The 21,864-nt window shown below is 45.8% G+C and overlaps 1 protein-coding gene across 3 annotated transcripts in view; it reads left to right on the top strand.

Annotated features, from left to right (window-relative positions):
• The window catches only part of SDK1 (sidekick cell adhesion molecule 1), a 430,085-nt gene extending 410,389 nt beyond the window's left edge, over positions 1-19,696 (top strand). For all 3 annotated transcript variants that reach the window (XM_075515084.1, XM_075515081.1, XM_075515083.1), the window contains 5 exons: positions 2,946-3,110; positions 5,761-5,898; positions 7,893-8,013; positions 8,236-8,365; positions 15,647-19,696. In XM_075515084.1, the coding sequence (XP_075371199.1) occupies positions 2,946-3,110; positions 5,761-5,898; positions 7,893-8,013; positions 8,236-8,365; positions 15,647-15,919 (827 nt within the window). In that variant the 3' untranslated portion in view covers positions 15,920-19,696. The remainder of the gene's footprint in view (positions 1-2,945; positions 3,111-5,760; positions 5,899-7,892; positions 8,014-8,235; positions 8,366-15,646) is intronic.
• The last annotated feature ends 2,168 nt before the right edge of the window (positions 19,697-21,864 follow it).

The raw sequence follows: 21,864 nt of genomic DNA, 5'->3' as shown, positions 1-21,864 counted from the left end.
TAAGTGTGTGTTCAATATTTAATCTCCAAGTTCACCACTGAAATAAATGCTTTTTTAGTTTGGATATATCTGATTACGATCTCCATCTACAAAGAGGGGCCTGAGTATTCAAGATGGAGATATGATAAATTAATTGGGGCTCTGGAATTAAAGATCTTGTTGGCCAGGGCTTGGGAAGCCACAGACTAGCCTGTGCATAGCATTGGCTTGGGGTCAGCAGCGGGGGAGACGTAAGGATGTCCCCCCTTCCAGGCTGCCACCGCGCAGGCTTCTGACCACTGTAGCTGCATCAGCACCTCTCTGGGATCCCAAGGATCACACGCTGGGTCCCATCTTGGCCAAGCCCTGTTTCCTACCCCAGGAAAAAAAAAGTTTGGGCAAAGATTCTTTCAATGAATGAATCTTTGAAAGGGGAGTTGGCCAGAGAAGATATGGCCACCGGCCGGAGCATCTCTGAGTCCCTGCGAGACAGGAATCCCTCTGAAGAAACATCCACCAGCAGCCTTTGCTGGCCCACACCATCGCCACCGTAGCCAAGGGGACAGAGAGGTGGAAATGCAATGTTGACTTTTCAAGGGTAGTTTTCCCAACTTACTGCAAGCTTTAGAGTGCTTAAATTTACACTTCTTGGTCTGTTGGATATGCTGCGCTGTGCACCCTGATACGTTTGCGAAAATGAGTGAGAAAGCGTGCGCGTGAACAGTTGTGTTTGTTGCAGTGAGCGTTGAACATTCATTTTTATTGTTGCCTCTTCTTCCCCCATTTAAGTGGCTTTCAATGCAAACAAATTGCTTTTCAGACAATTCACAATGGGCTCAAATTCTCTTATTGCTGTTTACAAATGTGTTTATGAAAGCTCAGGCAATTCTAGCAATTATGGCAATATTTTATAGTCTGAGATGCATCTTCCTAGTATTGGTGGTTGCAACAATCTGACTTTGAAAATGCATCCCTCACTCCACCCTCTTCTGAGAAACTAAATCCCAAGCTCCCTTTTTATTACATTGTAAGTTTACGTGGTAGAAATAATCTAGCCTTCTATTGCCCTTTAAAAGGGAAGTCAATATTTTATCTCTTGTTTTATAGCCATTGTAATATCCAACTAATACATAACAATGGTACATTATGATAACTTCATTATACTCTGATCATGCTGGTGAATAATGTATTGGTCTGAATTTTAAGCATGACAGAAAAATTACCTATTTTTATTGTTCTTTGGTATTTCTCAAATGTAGCTGGAACAATAACATTTCAGCCTGCTTTTTGCATCCACTGAGACTGCCAATCCTCACGATCAGAAAAGACGTAGTTTGGGGGTTGTTAGTCATTGTGTGTGTTGCTAGACGTGCAGCACGGTACAAATTACCGAGCCAATATTTACCGATGCCAAAGTTAAAACATTCACATGGAAATGCACCCGCAGTGTTAATCAATCCATCTCTGCTGCTATTCCCTGTTGCACAGAAGTAGGCTAAGGGCCAAATTTTGCTCCGTTACACCAGCACAATTCTGGAATCGCTGCGGCGACTCCAATTAGTTTATTAGGTAAATGCCAAGCAAACGAGAACGGGTTCCTGCCTTACGTTGCGGCAGCGGAACAAGTCGCTGAGGGTAGTGCCGCTGGCTCCTGCTTTGTGGTTACCTTGATAACACCTCAAGCGACAGGAGTCACGCTGATGCTTGAATCTCACAGCGCAGAGGACTTTCTTTCAAAGCAGGCAGCCCCTGCGCTGGTGTCGTATCTACGGAGAGGTTATCGTCGTATTCCTATTGCTGTGGGACATGCAGAGAAAAATAGACGTTGCTCGAACAGCTTTGGTACCTAAAAGTAAAAGCCCAATGGGATACTTGTGAGGTCAGATCTGTAAGAGCTACGCTGGCTTAGGCTAGCTGAGAGTTTGGCCCCATGCACACGACAGTAACTCCGTTCTGTCAGCAAAAGTGCTGGGCACCAATTGTTGCTGAAAAACAGTCCGTTTAGATTAACGTTTGAGTCCTGCACTCAAAATTATTGACTGACATTTTTAATTTTAGTTGGTTTTGTTCTTACTGGTAACAGCATCCATCTTGTTGAAAGTTCTTTCCATTGTAGTCAAGTGAATATAAGATTACAGGTATGGATCAGGGACCGGAACGGTGCCTGGTCAGGATGCGCATCAGGATCAATGTCAGCATGGCCGTTGAGAACTGAGGTTACCCTCCTGAAACACTCATCAGGATGGCATTCTGTTTCTAACATCTTTGAGAGGTTTATAATACAAACAAAAACTCATTCCTGTTTAAAAATGCATGGCACAGAAGTGCAGTGCCGGCTGTCTCGCCTTGCGGGCTGTGCCAGGCGGTGGGCCAGCACGTGCGAAGGACATATCACTATTGGTATCGTGAAGCACGCAGCACTCCAGTGACACCAGTCCAGCGGGCACCAGTTCATGCAAGGCCGCGCTACTTCCCGCCGAGACCCAAATCTTACGTGAGTCCGCAAAGCCTAGCCTACGCGCTTCGATAGCGAAGTCAGTTTTGCAATGTAAAAAGCGGGCAAAACCTGTGCGATGGGGACTCATTAACGTAGCAGGTTGCTTTGGGTTTACTTGCTCTGTCAAATAACAGGCATGCTGACGGGGTGACCTTACCTGATGAGGAGGGACCCAGATGGCTGGCAGCTGCTCTAGCCAGCTCAGGTCACTGTGGGTGCTGCCGCTGCAGATTTGAGAGGAGACCTCCTTCCATCTGGGCTACTATAAGACCCCATCAGGAATAAATGCCTTTACAGATGGGGTCTTGCAGGGCATTCTGACGTTGGCCTGTATCGCTGAGCAGCCTTCAGGTAAGCGTGTCCGCTGCCTGTGGTTGAAACGCACAATTAATGACAATTTTTTTCAACGAGCAGAAGGAAGCGCCAAGCCGCCCAGTTCATGCCACTTCTCTCCTTGCTGCTTTCCTAGATGAAGGACTGTGGGACATGTTTGTGAAGGACATCCCTCGCAGTGCTACCTCCTACACAGTCGGCCTGGACAAACTCAAACAGGGTGTGACCTATGAATTTCGGGTGGTGGCTGTCAATGAATTTGGCTACGGAGAACCCAGCGTTCCCTCTGTGGCAGTATCAGGTAATCACGGATTTTTTAAAAATATCTTTTCCAATGGAATTTCTTGGGGTTGGGGGGGGGGGAAGAGGGGAAAAAAAAAAAACCAACCCAGATTCCCTGGTTGCAGCAAATAATCAAGGGCAGCTTATTTTCACTTGTTTTAGAATAAAACCAGAGTAATATAGTGGTGAATCAAGGCTTGTTATTACCGTATGCTTTATTCTCAGGAGGAAAAATGCGTGTGTGCCGTTTTTAAGTTTGACAAAGAACCTTCTCAGGAATTTCATGAGTGTTTATATGCAAGATCTCTTGCTCTAAGACTAATTTACATAGTTAGTGTAACACTAACTGATTTGTTTAAAAACCACTAATTTGTTTGCTTTCTCTCCGTTCCTAGTCTGTTGTTTTGTTTACTCTGCTTCCTTCTTTTTTTCCCAGGGTCCTCTGATAAACATTTTCTGTGGTATTTTGTATTTAGCTCTCAAAAATATAAAAGTGTGGTTTCACAACGTAATTTCTGATATCCTCTGCGCTGGCAGTTCCAGCACGGTGCGACGCCTCCAGCCTGCCTTCATCAGAACAGCTCGTTGGTGATGCTCTCGGGCTCTTCCCACCCTCCCTGCTCTCTTGTGCTTATTCCCAGTAAACAGGGCTATGGCCTAAACATGCTTCCAAAGTCCCTTTGAGCAGCCCAGCACGCTGGTTTTCTGAAGGAACTTCAATACCTCGAAAAGCAAATTCCACTCAGCTTGCCTCATCTGGCTAGCTGGAGGTCAATGGCCTGTTGTAAAGTGGGAGAGCTTGCCCTCCTGAAAGCTTTGCTCGGGTCTCCTCTTACCCTTGCAGAGGCAGCTGTACTCCAGGTTGCTTTTGAGCAATAGGTTTCATCCTTGCTGTGTCAGCAAAGACAGACAAGAGGAATAAAAGAAGCTGATAAAAGTGGCTTTGTGATTCAAAATTCTGGAGAGTCCTGAGAACCTGGCAGGGCTCCAGTATCTGGAGTGGCTTTTATCTCTTTGCTCCTCCAGTGAAAAGCATAAACACCATTCAACAGTTACCCAGCAGGCAGGAGTAGTAAATGCTGCTATCGCCATCACGGCTGCGTTTGTCCGTACACAATTAACCACTTAGCCCGAGAGAGCTGTCTATGGATTTCAGTGTGAGTGCTACCCTTGCTTTTCTCCTTCAGGACAAGGGCATAGACAACTCACTTCAAACACCAAGAGTCAGTGTTTTTCCTATCTGTGGTTTCACAGAGGCTGTAACACAATGTAAGGGGTCAGCAATCATGTCAGTCTTTCCTTTCCTGGAAGACATTATTCCGCTGAAGCTGGGCATGCAGCTCCTTGTGATGCTTTTTATAAATAAACCATTTGTTTGTAAGTTCTCCACTTGAACAGAACTATTTAATTCACCTCCTTTTGATGCTTCAGTGTTCATCTTAAATTGCTGCATGAAAGTAAGAGGTTTCCGTTGAGATTCACAGTCGTAAAAGTATAAAGCATTTTAGGCTGGCCACTTCAGCTAGCACAGGGAGGTATAAATTGCACTGAATCTGCTCAGCCCAGCATGGCTTGTGCAGTTTGCCTTTAGGACTTTATTGGCCTGGACTGGCCTCCTAGCAAAGAAAGATCGTGGCTGCTTTTCACTGCTGCAGAATACCCAGTGATCTGGAACAAATCTGAGCTCATATCGCCAGGCTTACAACAGGCTTGTGTTTAGATCTAGGGCTCAGGACAGTCGGGGAAAGAGTGCCTGGGTTCAGTGATAGTGAGGGGTTGAAGTTGGTCTCCTGGCCTCGCCCGTTCCTACCAGGTGTTCTTCTACCTTATGGACTACAGGGAAATTATCTACAACTGCTGGCTGTGCTCCAGCGGTAGCATTTTTTCACAATGCTGAGGGATGCTGACAAAGAGAATATCCCCGCAAGAAAATAACAATACTTATTACTTGAAACCAAGACTGGCGAGAGAACTCGAGAAAGGGGAAGTTAGTATCCTTTTGCATCTCTAATTGAGGTCAAATGGGGTGAAATTACTTGAGATCGCACGAAATCCAGGGAACTGAATTGATACCTACGTGCTGCACATCAGGCTTGGCTAAGCTGGCGGAGAAACGGTATAGAGTAGCAGTGGACGTTGGAAGTTAGAGTTAATGGAGGTGCTGAAAGACACTGAACCCAGTGTACTTTGTTCCCTGGCACTAGCTGTATTTTTCAAAGAGCCACTGAGCAGCATTTTGGCAGGACAAGCCTCTTCAAAAGTGGAATAATCGTGGGTCATGACAGATATATTAGTGGTTCCTTTGACCCAGGGAGTGCTAAGCATACCACAGTACTCAGGAAATGTAGGTGTGCGGAGCTGTGGGAAGAAACCTTCCTCTCTTCACTTGGTGGTAACTTCTTCCGAGCTAAGGGATTCTGGAGCGCTGCTCCGGGTGTGTGAAAGCTGCTTGCGGAGATGTTGGAGCTGTGATATGCTCCTGTTCTGTTTGCCATCTTAGAGGTGTCAGCAAGGCCCTTGAAAGTCTGACTGCAGAGTAGACTATGTTACCTCCTTTGAACACCTCTCTCTCCTGAACACTATTATACGTGCATCATTCACTGTGGGGAAGAAGAGAAAATTTGGAAGGAGCATAAAGAGGAATTGTTATTTGGTTTTTGCTCTTTCAGCACAAACAGAAGCCCCTTTCTACGAGGAGTGGTGGTTTCTGCTGGTGATGGCTCTCTCAAGTCTGATCCTCATCCTCCTGGTGGTGTTTGCATTGGTCCTGCACGGCCAGAGCAAGAAGTACAAGAACTGTAGCACAGGTAAGACATGGGCTCCGTGCTGTGCACACGCTCTCAAGAGCTGCGGGAATTAGAAATGCCTTCCCTTTGAACCCCTGATTTAATGAGCGTGGACTGTCCTTATAGCTGTTTTGTTTGGCTGAAGACTCGGATTATTTTGCTGTTTGGTTTGGTAGAAATGGCTTTTGCCCATAGCCATACTGGGCAAAGGGTGCCTGCTCTTACCAGGTTTTGGATGCTAACCAGCCCTGGGCTCGGAAAGGACAGCATCTGGAAGTCCCAGGGACTGTAGCAAAAGCCAAGGAGTCTGGGTCAAATGCTTGGCAGAAGACCACAAAAAAGGAATGAGCTGAGACTTCATTTAGCTTTGTCATCATTCCCTGATAGATGAGGAGAAGGAGGAAGATTCTGCTTTTCCATGGCTATACCCAATGCAAATATTCTAGGTCTGTATGTGTGAGGACTATATCACAACTCCTTTATATTAAATAGAGTGCCCTGCATCTCACATTCATTCCCTAAGCCAAGCTGCAGTTGCTGGGCCGGGGGCCAAGCAGCTCGGAGGTGTCTTGGTTATCTGGACCTGTTAGACTTTAACACATAAGGAGCATCAAGCTTTGAATTTTTCTTTACCATTTCTTTATGATTTTTACCAGTCTCCTTTCTGAAAGGAAACAGGAGCTACCCGCTCTATAACTAGGAATGTTAAAATAGTCCCTTTTCAAAACGCCTAGTTCTTGAGCTCTGAATATTGTTTTTACCTTTTCTTTTCCTTACATGATAAAGTTCTGGAAGGGTTGTTCACATGCGTATTTCTCTGATAGCCTCTTCCACCTCCAGCAAGAAATCGCCCTGATGCCTGGAGGTGCCAAAAAAGGCCCATTAATGAGTAGGATCAGGTGGATGGGTCTTTGCGCTACCTGTTCTTAGGCATTAACATAATGAAGGAGTCTTCCAGGCAGTATTTAGTAATTCAGTCCCAAAGTGAAGATCTTTTCTTTCTTTATAATTCACTTCTAACAAGTGTTAGAGAATCAGATTTCAGTCCCATGAGATATAAGATGTATGAATACCATGGCATTTTACCGAGCTAATACTGTTACATATTTGTATGCGTAGCTCATAGGAAATCTCTCATCATCTTAGTTTTGCTCTGTGTTTGGGGGACAGACGTGAAAAGACAGGTCTGACCTGCACTGTCAGATATCAGTGTTCACACCGAGTCTTAATGCAGCACTGAAATTGAAGCTGAGGATAAAGAACCTGTCTGCTGCAAAGTCGCAATGTGCAACCGGCCCTTCTCCCCGGAACACGAGCTGAGCTCACACCTTTGGGATTACAAAGAATGAGCATGGGAGAGAATAAGCTCTTGCTATATTGGATCACAAGAAATAATATACTTTGCTGTATTTTCCCTCTTCTGTCAGTCCCCTGTCCTTTTCCCTGCCTTACATTGTCCAGTGATTTCTCACATCTATATCTTATCCTCATTACAGCTCTGACATCCTTTTCCCATTTGCTATCCGCTTACCCTTTCTCTTGCTTTCTTTCCTGCCTTTTTTTCCCCCCTCCTTTTCCTCTTTTTCTGCCTTTCCTAGTTTTACTTTCTCTTGCTTTGCTTCAGTCAGCATGAATGGGATTCACAACGCTTGATTTAGGACATCTTCGATGGCCACCTGAATTAGTCACCTGGTTTCTATTTATAGTCAAAAGACAAGAATAAGCGCTTTTGGAGCACAGTTCATTTGCGCTATTTTAGATACTTACCTCTGAATGAAATACATCCATCCACGACTCCTCCTTTCCCCTCTTTTGGCTCCTTCTACCAGTTCACACTCCTGACAAGCTCCTCTCCTCCACTCTGATTGTTCTCATTTGCCAGTAAGAAAGGTAAAGAGATTTTTCAAGTAATTAATGATGTCATAAAACACGAAGAAGGAAAAGTTAGCTCTTACAGTTGTATTTGGAGGAAAAGTGCCTTTGTTTTAGCTGAATCTTTCATTGCCTGGCTCCAGGTAAAACCATCTCCAACGTGGAAGAGTCGGTCACCCTGGATAACGGAGGCTTCACTGCTCTAGAGCTCAACAGCAGACACCTGAACATCAAGAGCACCTTCTCAAAGAAGAATGGAACCAGGTAAGAAGCTGGGAACACCACGCTCTCGGAAATGGCTTTTTATCTAGCTTCAAGCAACTGTTAAACAGGCAAAGGGGAGAGACCATTGTCTGGAGGATGTATGGAGGACTTTAATGCCCAAGTCACTGCCCTAGGCTGTGATGCTGGCTTCTAAGTATGATTTAATTGCATCATTTCAGAGAAATGACAACATCCCATACGCTCACCCTTTACGTTTCCTAGGTCTCCTCCTCGCCCAAGCCCAGGGGGGCTGCACTACTCTGATGAGGATATCTGCAACAAGTACAATGGAGCTGTGCTGACCGAGGGCTTGGGCCTGAACGAGAAGCCCTTAGAAGTGTCGGAGTCGGAGGTAAGGGTTCCCTTTGCCTTGCCAAATGTTGCCCAGTCGCTACAGACATTAACTTCCTCGCCGAATCCTGGCAAGTCTTTGAAGTCCCAATCCCATACCTGCATTATACCATTTTGTCATTGTTTGTCTGTCTTGGGGATCTTAAAATGTCCCATTCGTTAGGCTGTTCACATCACATCTTAAAATTAAAATGTCAAAAGAAAAAATTACAAGTAGAACCCAGCCACAGCAGATTCCAGACCTGGCCTTGGTAAATATTTTCTAGTGTTATGTAGAAAGGCGAGTGCAATCAGTCAGCCAGTGTGCGCTGGCCTCTCTGGTAAGGAGTTGCACGTCCCCTTCTGCCTGCGGGCTGCAAACTTGGAGCGCTTTTGAGAAAGTGCATATATGCTGCAAAATGACCAGCTGGCTAGTTATCTAGATGCGGATGAAGGTGGGACACACTTTGGATTGTTGCACTGACTGAAGTATGGGATGTGGTTTGAAGTTTCCACAGTGCCTTTTTTTATAGACAGCTCCAGCGAACACCAAGATTTGGAAGAGTGACCTTGAGTGGTGACAACTGCTGCCTCTGTTACAGAGGGAGTAAGTGGGGAATGAGTAACCTGCCAGGGAGCACACGGCCATGGCTGTGAGAGCCCAGCATTCAGGTTTCTGAACACCCCAGCCCGCAGCCTTAGTCTAACTCAAGAGGAGCCTTCTGCTCGAGTTGCCTTTAGACTCTGTTCTCCAAGGAAGGTGGGTGTATGCCGGCATTATCCATCTGGCAGTGCTCCATCTTATGTCTTATATCCCCTTTAAGGAGAAAGAAAGTGCCTGTGGTCTGTGAAAGTCCAACAGTGGCCAGGGGTGAATAGACAGAGTTCAAGGGATATCCAGAAAGGTAAATCTGTCTCTAAAAGCCTATGTTGGCAGCTGAGATCCTGACGAATCTGAACTGACAGCGCAAGAAGCGAGCAGTGGGCCAAACCACTCCAAACCTGACCCTTCTAGCAAGAATAAATCAAGAGCAGCAAGTAGTGAAAGAAGATGACAGTTTTCATCTGTAGCTTTTCTGCACCTGCAGCTACAGCTGCTTTTCCTGGCTACCTAGCTCTCACCTCCTTTTAATTACCACGGACAGCTTGCTGCTTTGTGCTGCCCGGTGGCCGACCCGTCGTGCAGGCAGCTTTCCTTGGTGTAGCTCAAGCTGCTGTCTCTACGCAATGCACAAGCGTTACCCTCCGGATTAAACCCATAGTGCTTTGGTCATGTCACTGTAACAACCCAGCATTAAACCTGTCATTAAAACAGTTTGCTGAGCATGATCATGAATTTAGCACTGGCACCTTTTGACATTAATTTCAATGCCCCATGTGGTATTTCCTGGTAACGCGCAAAATTCTGCTTGCACGGTGTCATTTCTGCCTTCTATACGCACTGTTTGTACAACACAGAAGAAAGTGATTTTTGGGTTTTTTCTCAGGCTATTATTAATATTATTTATTTACTGTGTATTGCAGTTGAGCCTGAAGGTCTCAGTTGAGATTCTAGTGTTTTTGTGAATCTGTGTGTGCATGCGAGTATGTGAACAAAATATGCCTCCTGTTTTTCCTTGGGGCTTAGATATGCAGCCCTTCTGTATAATGTCTTTGATGCCTGGGTTTTTTTGTGGTGGGGAGTGCTTTTAGGCATGAAATGTTAATACGCTCCCAGTAGAGGTAGCAATAGGAGATGCTGCCTTTTGATCAGCCTGAAAATGCTGTTTATGTTGGCTGGTACAGACAGGAGGTGAAGGTGGGTTGGGGCAGAGGTGGGTATAGATGTTTGACCACTCTCTTTTCAAGTATTCCTGTACCTATTAGCTCTCCCCGTTTGTCTTTTCTTTTTGTTTCTATTCTCAAAGGAGATCTTAACAGACAAGCTCTGTTTTCCAAGAACTTCAGAATTTCCATCTCTCTTAGCAGGCAGGAATGTTTCCCGTTATATGAAGAGTTAAAGATATCTTTTTATACAAGAGCTCTACACAGTTTTGGTCCTCTGCAGCGAAGAGGGTCCTGATGCTGTTTTCCTCTAATACATCTTTGCGTGGATCTCAAATTCCGCTTAATACAATGCACGTAAGGGTAGGCAGGGCCAAAACCTGTGCTTTTGCTTTCAACCTGCATGTCATCTTGTTGCTGCTTAGTCTTACCCCTGTTGCCCGAGGTGTCAAGATTTTATATGGAAAAGAAGGAAGCTCACTGGCTTCAAGTCTCCTGGGGTTTACTGAACATGAAGCGGTCTGCAAGAAGCTCTCGGGCTGACTGCCTGCCCTTACAACACCGCTGCCTGGGAGCCTTCCTCCGAGCTCCCTCCTGCTGAGGAGAGCGAGAGAGAAACGAAGAAAATTAAGCAGACCAAGCAGTACTCTTAAGTTACGCTTAAGTAAATGGTTAACTGCTTCCATGTCGTGAAAGCCAAACACCAGCACTGTTAATGAGGTTAAAGTAGTTTAATTGGCAGGTACGGAGCAAGAGAGTGCTAAGAGTGTAATTTCTAAATGATTAATAATAATAGGCTTTTAGATAATGAGTCAAGTGGACAAGGCTCTGGACAGCTAATCTGAAGAAATTTGGTGTTCACCATGTACAGAAATTTGATGATATATCTGCGATGTCATCCAGCCACAGAAGAGCAGTTTCACAGGAGGGGAGGGGAGGGTGGGGGGTGTTCTCACGTGTCCTTGTGGTCTCCGAAAACCTGTTTTCAGGAGATAATGTTCTCACAGATTGCGCATGTTATCAGTCAGTGCTGAACGCTGGCGATGCTCTGGTCTTCCCAGCTGCTCTCTGCCGTCTGACTGACTTTTGCTTTCTCAGCTCTGTAGGAAGATATTATAAATTTGCACTTAACACTTAATAGGGAATATGGTTTAACTTGTTTCCAATAAAGTTCTCCAACGATTTTGACAAGTTGGGCACCATGTGGAAACCAGCTGCAGGTGACACATTAAATAAGCAAGGGTTCCCGTGTCTGGAGAAATCTTTTTGCATACCGGGTTACCTTGTCTCTTTTACAGCATATTCATTTCGTGGCAACCAAAAGAAACTGCTGCCATCTACGTATTTAGAAATAATCTCATAAGGTTGTTTCTTATGCAGTCACTTTAAAAAAAAAAAAAAAAAAGATGATTGGAACTCTTTTCAAATTTCCCATTGACTAAGCTAGCCAACTCTGGTCGCTGACTTGCGACTGAACTGCACTTGTGCATTTTGTGCTATCAATAAAATACTTAAATAGCCTCTCATTTTCTGTATTTGTTGTTTCGTAGGCATCCATGCCCCTTTGGTTGACAGTCTGTAATGTCACCGCACACCCAATCACGCCCCAGCCTATGGAGGTTTCCAAGGTAACAAAGCCACAGTCGCAGGGAAGGGAGAAAACCGAAAACCAAGTAAAAAGCCCTGCAGCATTTCTATTTACTCAATAGTTTAAAAACCACTAAAAAGTAATCCTCTAGTATAAGCTGTCTGTATTGTCATGCAAAACAGGTTTATCCTGCTACTCCTTGATTTTCATCAGGGCAGAGAGGGATGTGGGATGGCAATTTAGAGAATTCCTTGCTGGTGAGGGTGGTTATGTGCTTATTAGTACCTTGTTCAGCGCAGACCTTAGAAGATACTTTAGAAACATGGACGGAATAGTCAGTTCCTGCCTATTCTGAAGGAAACACAAAGAAAACGCATTGTATTGACACTAACAAGTAGATTATCCTTTCCAGCATCAGTGCTTATGATGGCGAAAGGCTGAAGTTAGTGCAGCGATACATGTTTCATGAAAGTCGCTTCTGAAAGGCGCTGGCCTTACTTACACAGAAGGAGTGTTCTCTTTCAGTTGGTATAATGGACTAATTAGTGGACAGATTATCAGCAGGTGGTATTGTTTTAAATTCCCTCTTTCTGTTCATGGCAAGTCCACGTGACACTGTATTTCAAATGGCAGCAGCCCATCTAAAAGTGTTCCCAGTTTCTCCTCTTTATTATGTTGACTTCTGGCAATCTCGAAAGAACTTGGCTTAGGTACAGAAAGTATATTAGTTTGGTGGGTGAGTATTATTTTGCTAGTGATGGACAGAAATCAAATGGCTGCATCAGTATTATTATACCTATCAAATCACGTGTCGGTCTTCTGGATACAGCTTCTTCTCAGCATTTCTTCTTAGAGCTTCCAGCCTTTTAGTCGTCTTTATGTTTCTGTATGTCTCTGGGGACATCAGGAAGACCAGTAAGGAGCCACTAGAAGTTGGTGGGGTTTTCTCTCCTTATGCTTATGACACCTCAACTCAGCTGTGATCCATCTGTTCAGCAGGGGCTTGTCTCTCTGGGGGGTGGCTGAGCGTGGCTGGGTCAGTAAGTGATGGTGGATTGGGGAAGGAGTCAGAAGGCATGGCAAGGGCAGTGCCTTTGATGGAAGGAGCACATCCATGACAGCTAGAGGAGTTCACACCTTCAGGTGCTGCTTTTGTGAGTGATCCATAACCATCGGCCTCTGCTCAGGGTGTAAAGACTTTTGTTCTGGATGCCCACATCATCCAGATGTTGAGGCCGCACCTCGAATACTGTGTTCAGTTTTGGGCCCCCCACTACAAGAGGGACATTGAAGGGCTGGAGCGTGTCCAGAGAAGGGCAACGGAGCTGGGGAAGGGTCTGGAGCAGAAGTCTGATGAGGAGCGGCTGAGGGAGCTGGGATTGTTTAGCCTGGAGAAAAGGAGGCTGAGGGGAGACCTTATTGCTCTCTACAACTACCTGAAAGGAGGTTGTAGAGAGGTGGGGGTCGGTCTCTTCTCCCAGGTAACAAGTGATAGGACAAGAGGAAATGGCCTCAAGTTGCGCCAGGGGAGGTTTAGACTGGATATTAGGAAATTTTTCTTCACCGAGAGGGTTATCAAGCATTGGAACAGGCTGCCCAGGGAAGTGGTTGAGTCGCCATCCCTGGAGGTATTTAAAGGACGTTTGGATGAGGTGCTTAGGGACATGGTATAGTGGTGGTCTTGGTAGTGTTAGGTTTATGGTTGGACTCGATGATCTTAAAGGTCTTTTCCAATCTATACGATTCTGTGATCATCCCCCAGCTTCCCAGGCGCTTTTTACCTTAACATTAGACGATGGAGCTGCAGCAGAATGTTTGGAGGTGTAGGCTGGTGCACAGTGCAACACCTTGATTCTTGATAAGAATAGAGGAAACCTGGATTTGGGGATCTTTTGGTCTGCAGGTAAAGTTGGCTGCTTCTGCAGCTGAGGACCAGCCTGCCTGAGCTATTGCTGCCTGCTGCCACGCTCTGCCATGCCGCCACATCTGCGGTCATCAGAGGCACTCTGGTTGGAGCCCCTTACAAAAATAGAGAGGGCAGCGCTGGCAGGAGGTTCCCTGCAGCCGTGCCAAGACTCCGGGGCTGCTCTCTGCACCCACTGGCTGTGAAGGGGCCCAAACCTGGGGATTTTCCAGGCACGCCGCAAAACCCAGCCGTTCAGGAAGGTCTTTGGAGGGTGTTGGCTTCCTGAGGCTGGCAGCTGGCGCAAAGGAGCATTTTTCTGGGAGATAGACCTGCTGAGTTCCTTCTGGAATAATTATTAGAAGCTGATAGGGTTTTGTTGTAATATTAATTATGTGTCAAGGCACCTGAAGCTTTGCATTCGTAAAATAAGCAAACAGTATGTAATTCTGAAAGAGCCAAAGCATGGTTAATGGGGGAAGGGAAATTTTGCAAAGCTGTAAAGAGCTGCTTTGCTCAGACTTTTGGAAAACTCTGGGAAAAATTTCTCAGCCCTGTCCATCATCCTCTGTGCTGGAAAATGGGCACAAAATAGTATTGAAGCAGCTATCTAAGCAAAGAAGTGGGATGATGGATGCGGTGCCCTTTTCAAACGATGGTTCGCGAGGCATTTGAGGATTGTTCTTCAGAGACCATTAAAAAGGAGCTTTAGAGGAGAGACTAGTTGTGTGGCAGATAGGATCAAGAAGGATGTGTGTTTGCTGTGTGGTGTCATAGATCAGAACGATACCAACCTTTTGAAACTAATTGCAGCAACTAACTGTTACGAGCTGCGCTTACCCGTCTCTCTCCGGTATGTCTCAGGCAGCTACTACTTTGATAGTTAATGGCCTTTAGAATCGGCTATGCAGATTATCGGGAGGGGAAAAAAGGAATAACAGCTTTTGCATGCTCGAACCAGAGATTCTGAGAGAAGGCATGAGGTATGGAAATGACTGGGTAAATGTTTGCGTGCTGTATGGGATGTGGCTGTTATTGGTGGGAACATTAGTGGGAACAGAAGGAAAATGTGCGCTTGGATACTGTGGCCCAGGCTTTGCCATGGTCTCTGTACTCGGAGGAGATGTATGAGCCCTCTGTGATTCCTCCAGCTGCATCACGGCAGCAGTACTTCACAGGAGGGGCAGATGCACAAAGCTTATCTGGTTACATCTCAATAGAGCTCCCGCTCGATATTGATACGAGCTTTGAAGCTATCCAGCCACCGTGCATAAATGTTTCAAGGGGTAAGATCCGCTCTGAACACAGGGTTGTGCCGGAGCCATCCCAGGAAAGCAACCCCTCCTGCCTGGCAGTTCCTCTTTTCCAGATTTTCCATTCTCTTCCTTCTGTCGCCGCTGGTTGTGCGCCTTCTACCACCAATAATGAGCTGGAACATACAGATAGAGTTGTTTGCCTGAAAAAAAAAAAAAAGTGATTTTGCTTAATTCCCTTTCAGCAATGGAACTAATTTTCAATACTTAACGGGGCTTGCAAGCCAAATCCAGAGTACTGCGCAGGTGGCCTGGTCTGACCAGCACAAACAGCAGCACATCTGGCTAACTTCAGTGCGTTTGCATGGAAGATGTTCTTTCTGTCCTTGCATCAGAAGGGAGATTCTCAATTGTAATTGCAATCTTTTTGATTATGCGATTGAAAGCTGTTGGTTTCCCTAGGACGTCTCTACACTTCCCTGCATCTTGTGTCAAAATAGGAACTCCTAGCTCCCGCCGCAGCGCTCTGCAGTGATTTCTCTGCATCTCTTATCGCCAGCGTTCGTCGGGGGACTCTCCCTCTAGCAGCGAAGCCTGGCTAAACCAGAGCACAGTGCTTTTCTACGGTCCAGCATGTATCACACTTGGACTAGAAACCATCCTACCCTAAAATTACAGCTTTTGTCAGCTGGTGATATTAAACTTGTCTCTAATTTCTTTTAGAGTGGAACAGGCTAAATCACAGATGCTAATGACTGTTTTGTGTTTTTTTTTTTTTCCCCCCTGATGCTCCAGGCTACTGACTCGGATTATGAAGATGAGTTGCCAAAGCACTCCTTCGTGAACCATTACATGAGCGACCCCACGTATTACAACTCATGGAAGCGGCAGCAGAAAGGGGTGAAGCACCCGGCATCCTACAGATACGAGGAGTGTGCCGCCAGCGAGACAGAACCCTATTTCCAGACTGTTATCACGACACAGAGCTCAGGAGGGGTGTACACCCCAACGGGACAGCCCACGCCCGGCTCCCGGACTCCAGTGACAGGGTTCTCCTCCTTCGTCTGAGACGGGGCTGGAGGATACAGCCGAACCGCCGGCGGCACTCGGAGGGACCCATCGCAGTGACTGTGTGCGTGCGTGACCGGTGCGGCGAACTGTGGGTAACTTCTCTATCAGGGTAGAAACAGATGGGAACGCGAATGAGGCTGGGGTTTTTTTTTTTTTTTTTTCTGAAGACAATCAACTCTAAAAATATGGAGCTGAACTAGCTGAACCTTTGCTAAAAAAAAAAAAAAAAGGAATTCTGAGAAGTGATGATTTTAACCACTTGTGAATAGTAGGGGTTTTTTAACCGCTTTTTGTAACACTGCTTCAGGAAGCAGCTCCCATGCCCTTCTCTTCCCTCTTTCTTTCTCTCCCCTCCTCCTGTCCCCCCATTCCCAAACAAGGAGGTGAATTCCCTAGATGCAATGAGTGACTTTGTGATGTGATTTGAAGAGAAAACATAAAACCTCCCAGGCTCCTTTTTCTTCCTTTTTCTCTACTCATTTTCTTTTTGTTTTTCCTTTTTAATTTTTTCCTGTCATCAAGGTCAAGCAGGAAAATATAGAAAAGGGACAAATTTTTATGCGAAAAGCAGACACCTCCTCTCTCCTCATTGCTGCTCCCCACATTAGGAGCACTGGCTGATCAACTTAGGCTCAGATGTGTCACGCTGTCTGCTCTAGGCTCACTACTGGTGTATTTATACTGAATTACTGACCTGCTTTTCTTGTTCAAATGGGCCCTGCTGCATTCTCTAAATATTCCAACTCCAGGGCCTTTAGAAGAGGAGATGGCTCAAAAGAGCGCTGTAGAGAGCGGTGGGTGAAGTGAGTGGGAAGAATTCAGATGCAAGGTCAGTTTATTTTTGGTGTGGCTCTCATCCTCCCTCGTGGACCGCATGTGCCATTTGAATTGGTCATTTTTTAAAAGTCAAAGGACACAACCCAGCAAGCCAGAGGAATCTTTCGATTAAGATTGCAGTGACAAGCTAGAGAGTCTGCTAACTGATGAGGGTTTTGATCATCAAAGTTATGCTGCCCTGTCAATAGAAGTTGAGCATCCTTTCTCGCCCAGACTCTGCAGTGCTGCTTACTGGTCTGTAAAAAAGTAGACGGTAGCTGGGTTGGTTTGATTTTATTTTTTTAGTACAAAGGCATGTCACACAGACAGGGTGAGTTTTGGTGTCCACAGGTGCCTTTTATTGATTCTTCAGCTTCGTATCTGGGAGAAGCAACAAAGTGTCTCCAAATGAAGCTAACCAGGTTTTTCAAGCGTTAGGGTCATGAATTACCTTGTGCACGTTTACGGGCTGCTTCGTGCACTTGAAGCTACAGCCTTTGGAAAGAAGAGAGGGGATTTTTAGTTTACTTTCCATTCTTTTGTATAGCTCCCTTTTTGTTTTCTTCTTTTCTATCCTTTTCCTGAGTCTGTCATGTTTAGCAGCAAGTTGTTTGCTCACAAGGAGGTTGTCAGGGGTTTAAAGAATCCAAGTCCAGCCCTTGGACCCAGCAGCAGTCCTGGATCACCAGACTTTTTACCGCAAGAGTTTGAAAGGTGGATTTAGAAGTAGGCGAGTCCTTGCCACTCCAGTGTCTGGCGTTTCCTCCCAGGTGGATGTAGGTCGGCCAGGAAAATTGGTATCCTGCTGCTTGCTAACGTCCCGTCAGGGCACGTGTGGGCACGGTTATTATTGCAAATTCTCCCTGTCCTCTCTGGAGGGACGCGGGACAGCTGTGGCACTGGGTGATGGTGTCTTCGAGGCAGGTTGTTGAAACCAACCTGGCGTTAATTACGGTGGCTGCCTGTTCCTGCCCCTGGGGGCTGGTTAGAAGTAGCCTGGTGGCACCTCACCTGAACAGGAGAGGTCCAAGGGCAAGCTCAGCCCTGCTGTCACCTTTCTTCTTGGACAAGGCAAATGATCTCAGAACTGCTTTTACTCTTTGGCACCGCCTCTGAGCACTGCTGCTCTTGGTGCATACAGGTTCTGGATAGCTTTGGCGCTGGATTGCCGTTCCTCTCCAAAGGCTCCAGAAAGAAAAAGTTCAAAACCAAAAACTCCAGTGGGTGTGTTTAAGGGCTTTTGAGTTTGGGATAATGATCCACAGCTCATTAGATGGCGAGGGATGTGCAAAGACATGAGCTTGAGCCAAAACCCTGTGAGCCATCCCCCTCTCTGCACCTGGATAGGATGTGTGTGGGATGGAGAAGAGGCTCCAAAGAGGATGACGTGGAGCTTACTGTGAAGAGGAATGCAAAGCAAACAAAAAACCCACTGCCTTCTGTGCACTTTGACTGTTCTCTTAAGCCATATGGACTTTGCTTTAATTACTGAACTGACAAAAATTTGTTTGCAGTCTGAGTTTTTTGTTTCTTAGACAAAATTATCTACGTGACTTTCTGATTTGTTTTCTTTCGCCTTTGTTATATTTCCTGCATCAGATTACGTATTTTAAACACCTTGGTTTATATACATGTGACATAGCAATGCAATTGCTGTTGGAATTTTAATGGCGCTTATCCAACAGGTATGAGAGGTAGTGCTACAGGAGGAGCCGTTCAAGGACCACTAAGGATTTAGGGACGTAGATCAGTAGAAAGTAGATCAAACACCGAAGAGCTTGCTCCAAAGGAAAGCGTACTGCGAGTAGCTCCGTATCTCCTGAATATTGCCAGATCTGAACTGGTGTAAGGTGCAGTTACTCCCTGAGGCTGATCTGATACCGCATTGAGCAAAAAAGCAAGGAAACCGTGGGACATTGTGGCCACTGCTCCACTGAAGGACAACATGGGGAGCAGCAGGATCTATACAAAGCGAGGAGAAGAGTCTAGTCCTTTTTTCTCAGAGCTGTCTACAACTAAAAAGCCTGAGCTTGCTGAGGGTCTGCTGAGTTGGTTGTATGGCCCTTTTCTTCTGACTGCTGCCAAAATAACAGGTTAGGTGTGATTCCTTTAGGACTTGTTGATCTGAACAAAGGTGTTTCTGTTCCATTCCAGTCTACACTATTGTCACTCTCTGTTTTAGGTTTTTTTAGGAGTTGGCTTTTCTTACATGTGGGTTTATTTTACTTAGGCAATTGCGCAGCGTGGAAGCGCGTTGCCCTGCTCACCCCCAAGATGAGCGTAGGATATCTGGTCTGCTGCCCAGGATCCTGTATAGCTACATGCATGATGCCTGTGCCTTCTTGTTAGCATGCTGTACTTGTAAAATAAGATTAATGGGTAGGTTTTATTTACCTCAGATACCAGGCAAATTGTTCTATCTGGAATGAAACACTCCATCAGTTAGCAAGAAAGCTCTCTTTCATAGCTGTAATCTTTGGGAATCACAGCCTTGAAATAAGACTTTTAAACATTAGTTGTCATGTTACAATAACTTCACCCATCAAATCCACTTCTGTTTCCATCTTCCTGTTTAGAACAGTGTTGAAAAATGAAGGCTTATATTTAAAACGCCTTCTTAGGATATTTTATTTGTATTTATTTATTTACTTTCCCATGTTTCTCAGGTCTCTTGGTGGCTGTCACTAAAAAATAAAAACCGCGTCATGAAATGACCAAGGGAGACATTTCAGGGAACGGTTTAATAGGAGCTCATTTTTCATGCAATAGCCACGGAAATATCCAATTTCCTGCAGGAAAAAAGTGCCCAAGTCTTCACCCCCCTCCCAGGGCTGAGATGACACCAGCCACCACCATCAGCGATGCTCCCGGCGCTCCCAACGGCACCGAACCTCAGGTTGGTCCCTATCGTAAATCACGTGCGAAAGCGCGCGTAAGTGACGGAGCTGGGCTGTTCCGGCCCACGCGTGTAAGTGACGGAGCTGGGCTGTTCCGGCCCGCTCTCCGTGGAGCGTTTTATCCCCCAAAAGTCTGCATCACGCATGGTGTGTCCCCCACCCTTGCTGGTGCACGACCAGTGCTGCGAGCGGGGAGAGGGGACAGGAGAGGGCACTGTTTTACCTTCATCAGTGACAGTCTCTTTTCTCCCCACCCTGGGAGTCACCCGTGTGAAACCCCTCCCTGGGGAGGGCAGGGAGAAGCGAGAGCACAGAGAGCAAAGACTTTCGACAGCATTTACTAAAGGAATCACACTGCAGCCAGCAAGGCACTTTTGGAAGCAGTTGGCATTACTGGAGAGAAGAAAAAAAACATACAGAAAAAGAAACTAATCCATTACCCAAAAGGATTTTTTTTTTTTTTCCCCTCTTCATTTTGAGTGTTAAAGCCAGTGAAGCTTTGCAGATGGGCCAAGATCTCATTTTTCCTGCTTATACCCAGGTCTCTGCCAGAAGCTGCTGTAGCAATTGTTTAGAATAAATATCCAAGTCTGTCTTGACATGGGGATACATTTATTATCCTTGTCATTGCTTCCCTCAAGAAATCCATTGGGTCATCCAAAGATTATCGGATCTGCTCTCCAAAAAGGGAGGAGAGCGAGCTGTTTATACATACAGAGCACAGGTGTCTTCTCCCACTTACTGTTTTCAGATAAGCAAGGCAACTTGTTTTAGAAAAATCCTTTTAGAAAAGGAATTTATTAGGAAACTTCAAAAGAAAAAAGAAAAAAAAAAAAAAACGCCAAAAAAGACCCACAAGAAAGATAACCTTTGGCAGGGCCATTAGAAATCTTGAAGTCCGAGAAAGCTGTGACATGTAAGACTGAATATGATCCCAAGACCTCCTATCTTTAGTGATCTCCTTTATCAATAGCAGCCAGAAGGACACATGCAATGAGGGGTTACATTTGGAGAGGAAAAGCCATCACACAACAGTTTCTAGAAGGGCAGGTTGTACTGCAAACAGCTTCATTCGACCTGGAGTTCCTGCTAGTTCAATCACGTTTCTTAGGTTGTTTTTATAGGTTTTTGCCAGCATGTATGGAGTCCATATATCATCACGGCGTTACTAGAGGTCACGTGGGGAGAGGTATGTTGCTGTGGTGTTTACACAAAGCCACATGCATGACGATGTGGTTGTACAGTATCCATTGAAACCTCCTTACGGAAAGCCACCCTTGAATTAGGAGCACATTCACCCCAAGACTGAACATGTTGGGCTGGGCATGGGTCTTAAATGGCTCTACCTGGCAAGTCCCTTCAGTTCTTTGTATTTCTGTATTCCGTTTCTTCTCCTCCACATCTCCACCCCCAGCCCTCCCAGACAAATCGAGTTGGCTTGCACTTTGTGAAGGTGTACAGTTTGCCGCCCCTGGTAGTAGACAGCCACAACCGATAAGCACACACGTGACACATGGGACAGGTGAGATACGTTGGAACAAGGAGTGAAATACCACTGGGACTTGAGATTCAGGCTCTGACTCAGAATTTTATCTTCTCTAAGCTGCCACCTGCCCATTTTAAATGGCCCTGGAGCCTCAAGACTTGGCAGGAAATTCATTATTTTGATGCTGTTTGATCACTGTGCACTTTCTTGGGGCTTGAATCGCTGGATATAGAGACTGGAATGGGGTTACAGAACTTTATATCAAGGTGTTTTCCCATTTATGTCTGATTCTCTAGATGTAGGAATGCAACCTTTCTGCTAATGCGACGTGGTGGTGTTCTGCAGGTGGGGCACCCGGGAGGTGCCACCAGCGCTCCCCCCTTGGTGTCGTTAAGCTCCTGGGCAGCGCTGGGATCTGTAACGGTGCAGTGGGAGCTCTTGGGTAGCAGAAAGATGCAAGGAGATGGTATTATGGTGAGTTTGTAGCTGGTCACTTTGCCACTCTCGGGATGGAGTCCGTCCTCTGGTTTGGTATCTGCCATCAGTTTAGGGGCAGGACCACCTTACACAGCTGTGTTTGAGTTACCCTTCGGTGTACTACGGTTATCGGATCGTTGCTTTTACTTCAGTGTCTCCTTGGGGATTTGCCCTGGATTTTTGTTCCACACCTCTTGTTAGCCTCACCTTCACCACTCCACTATTTTATATGAGAAAGTTACTTCTTCTTTTGCAAACTCGCTTCT

This window comes from Mycteria americana, chromosome 12, assembly GCF_035582795.1.
Source record: "Mycteria americana isolate JAX WOST 10 ecotype Jacksonville Zoo and Gardens chromosome 12, USCA_MyAme_1.0, whole genome shotgun sequence".
Taxonomy (NCBI): domain Eukaryota; kingdom Metazoa; phylum Chordata; class Aves; order Ciconiiformes; family Ciconiidae; genus Mycteria; species Mycteria americana.
Note: the sequence above shows the minus strand (reverse complement) of the source record. Positions and strands in the feature narration are given on the sequence as shown.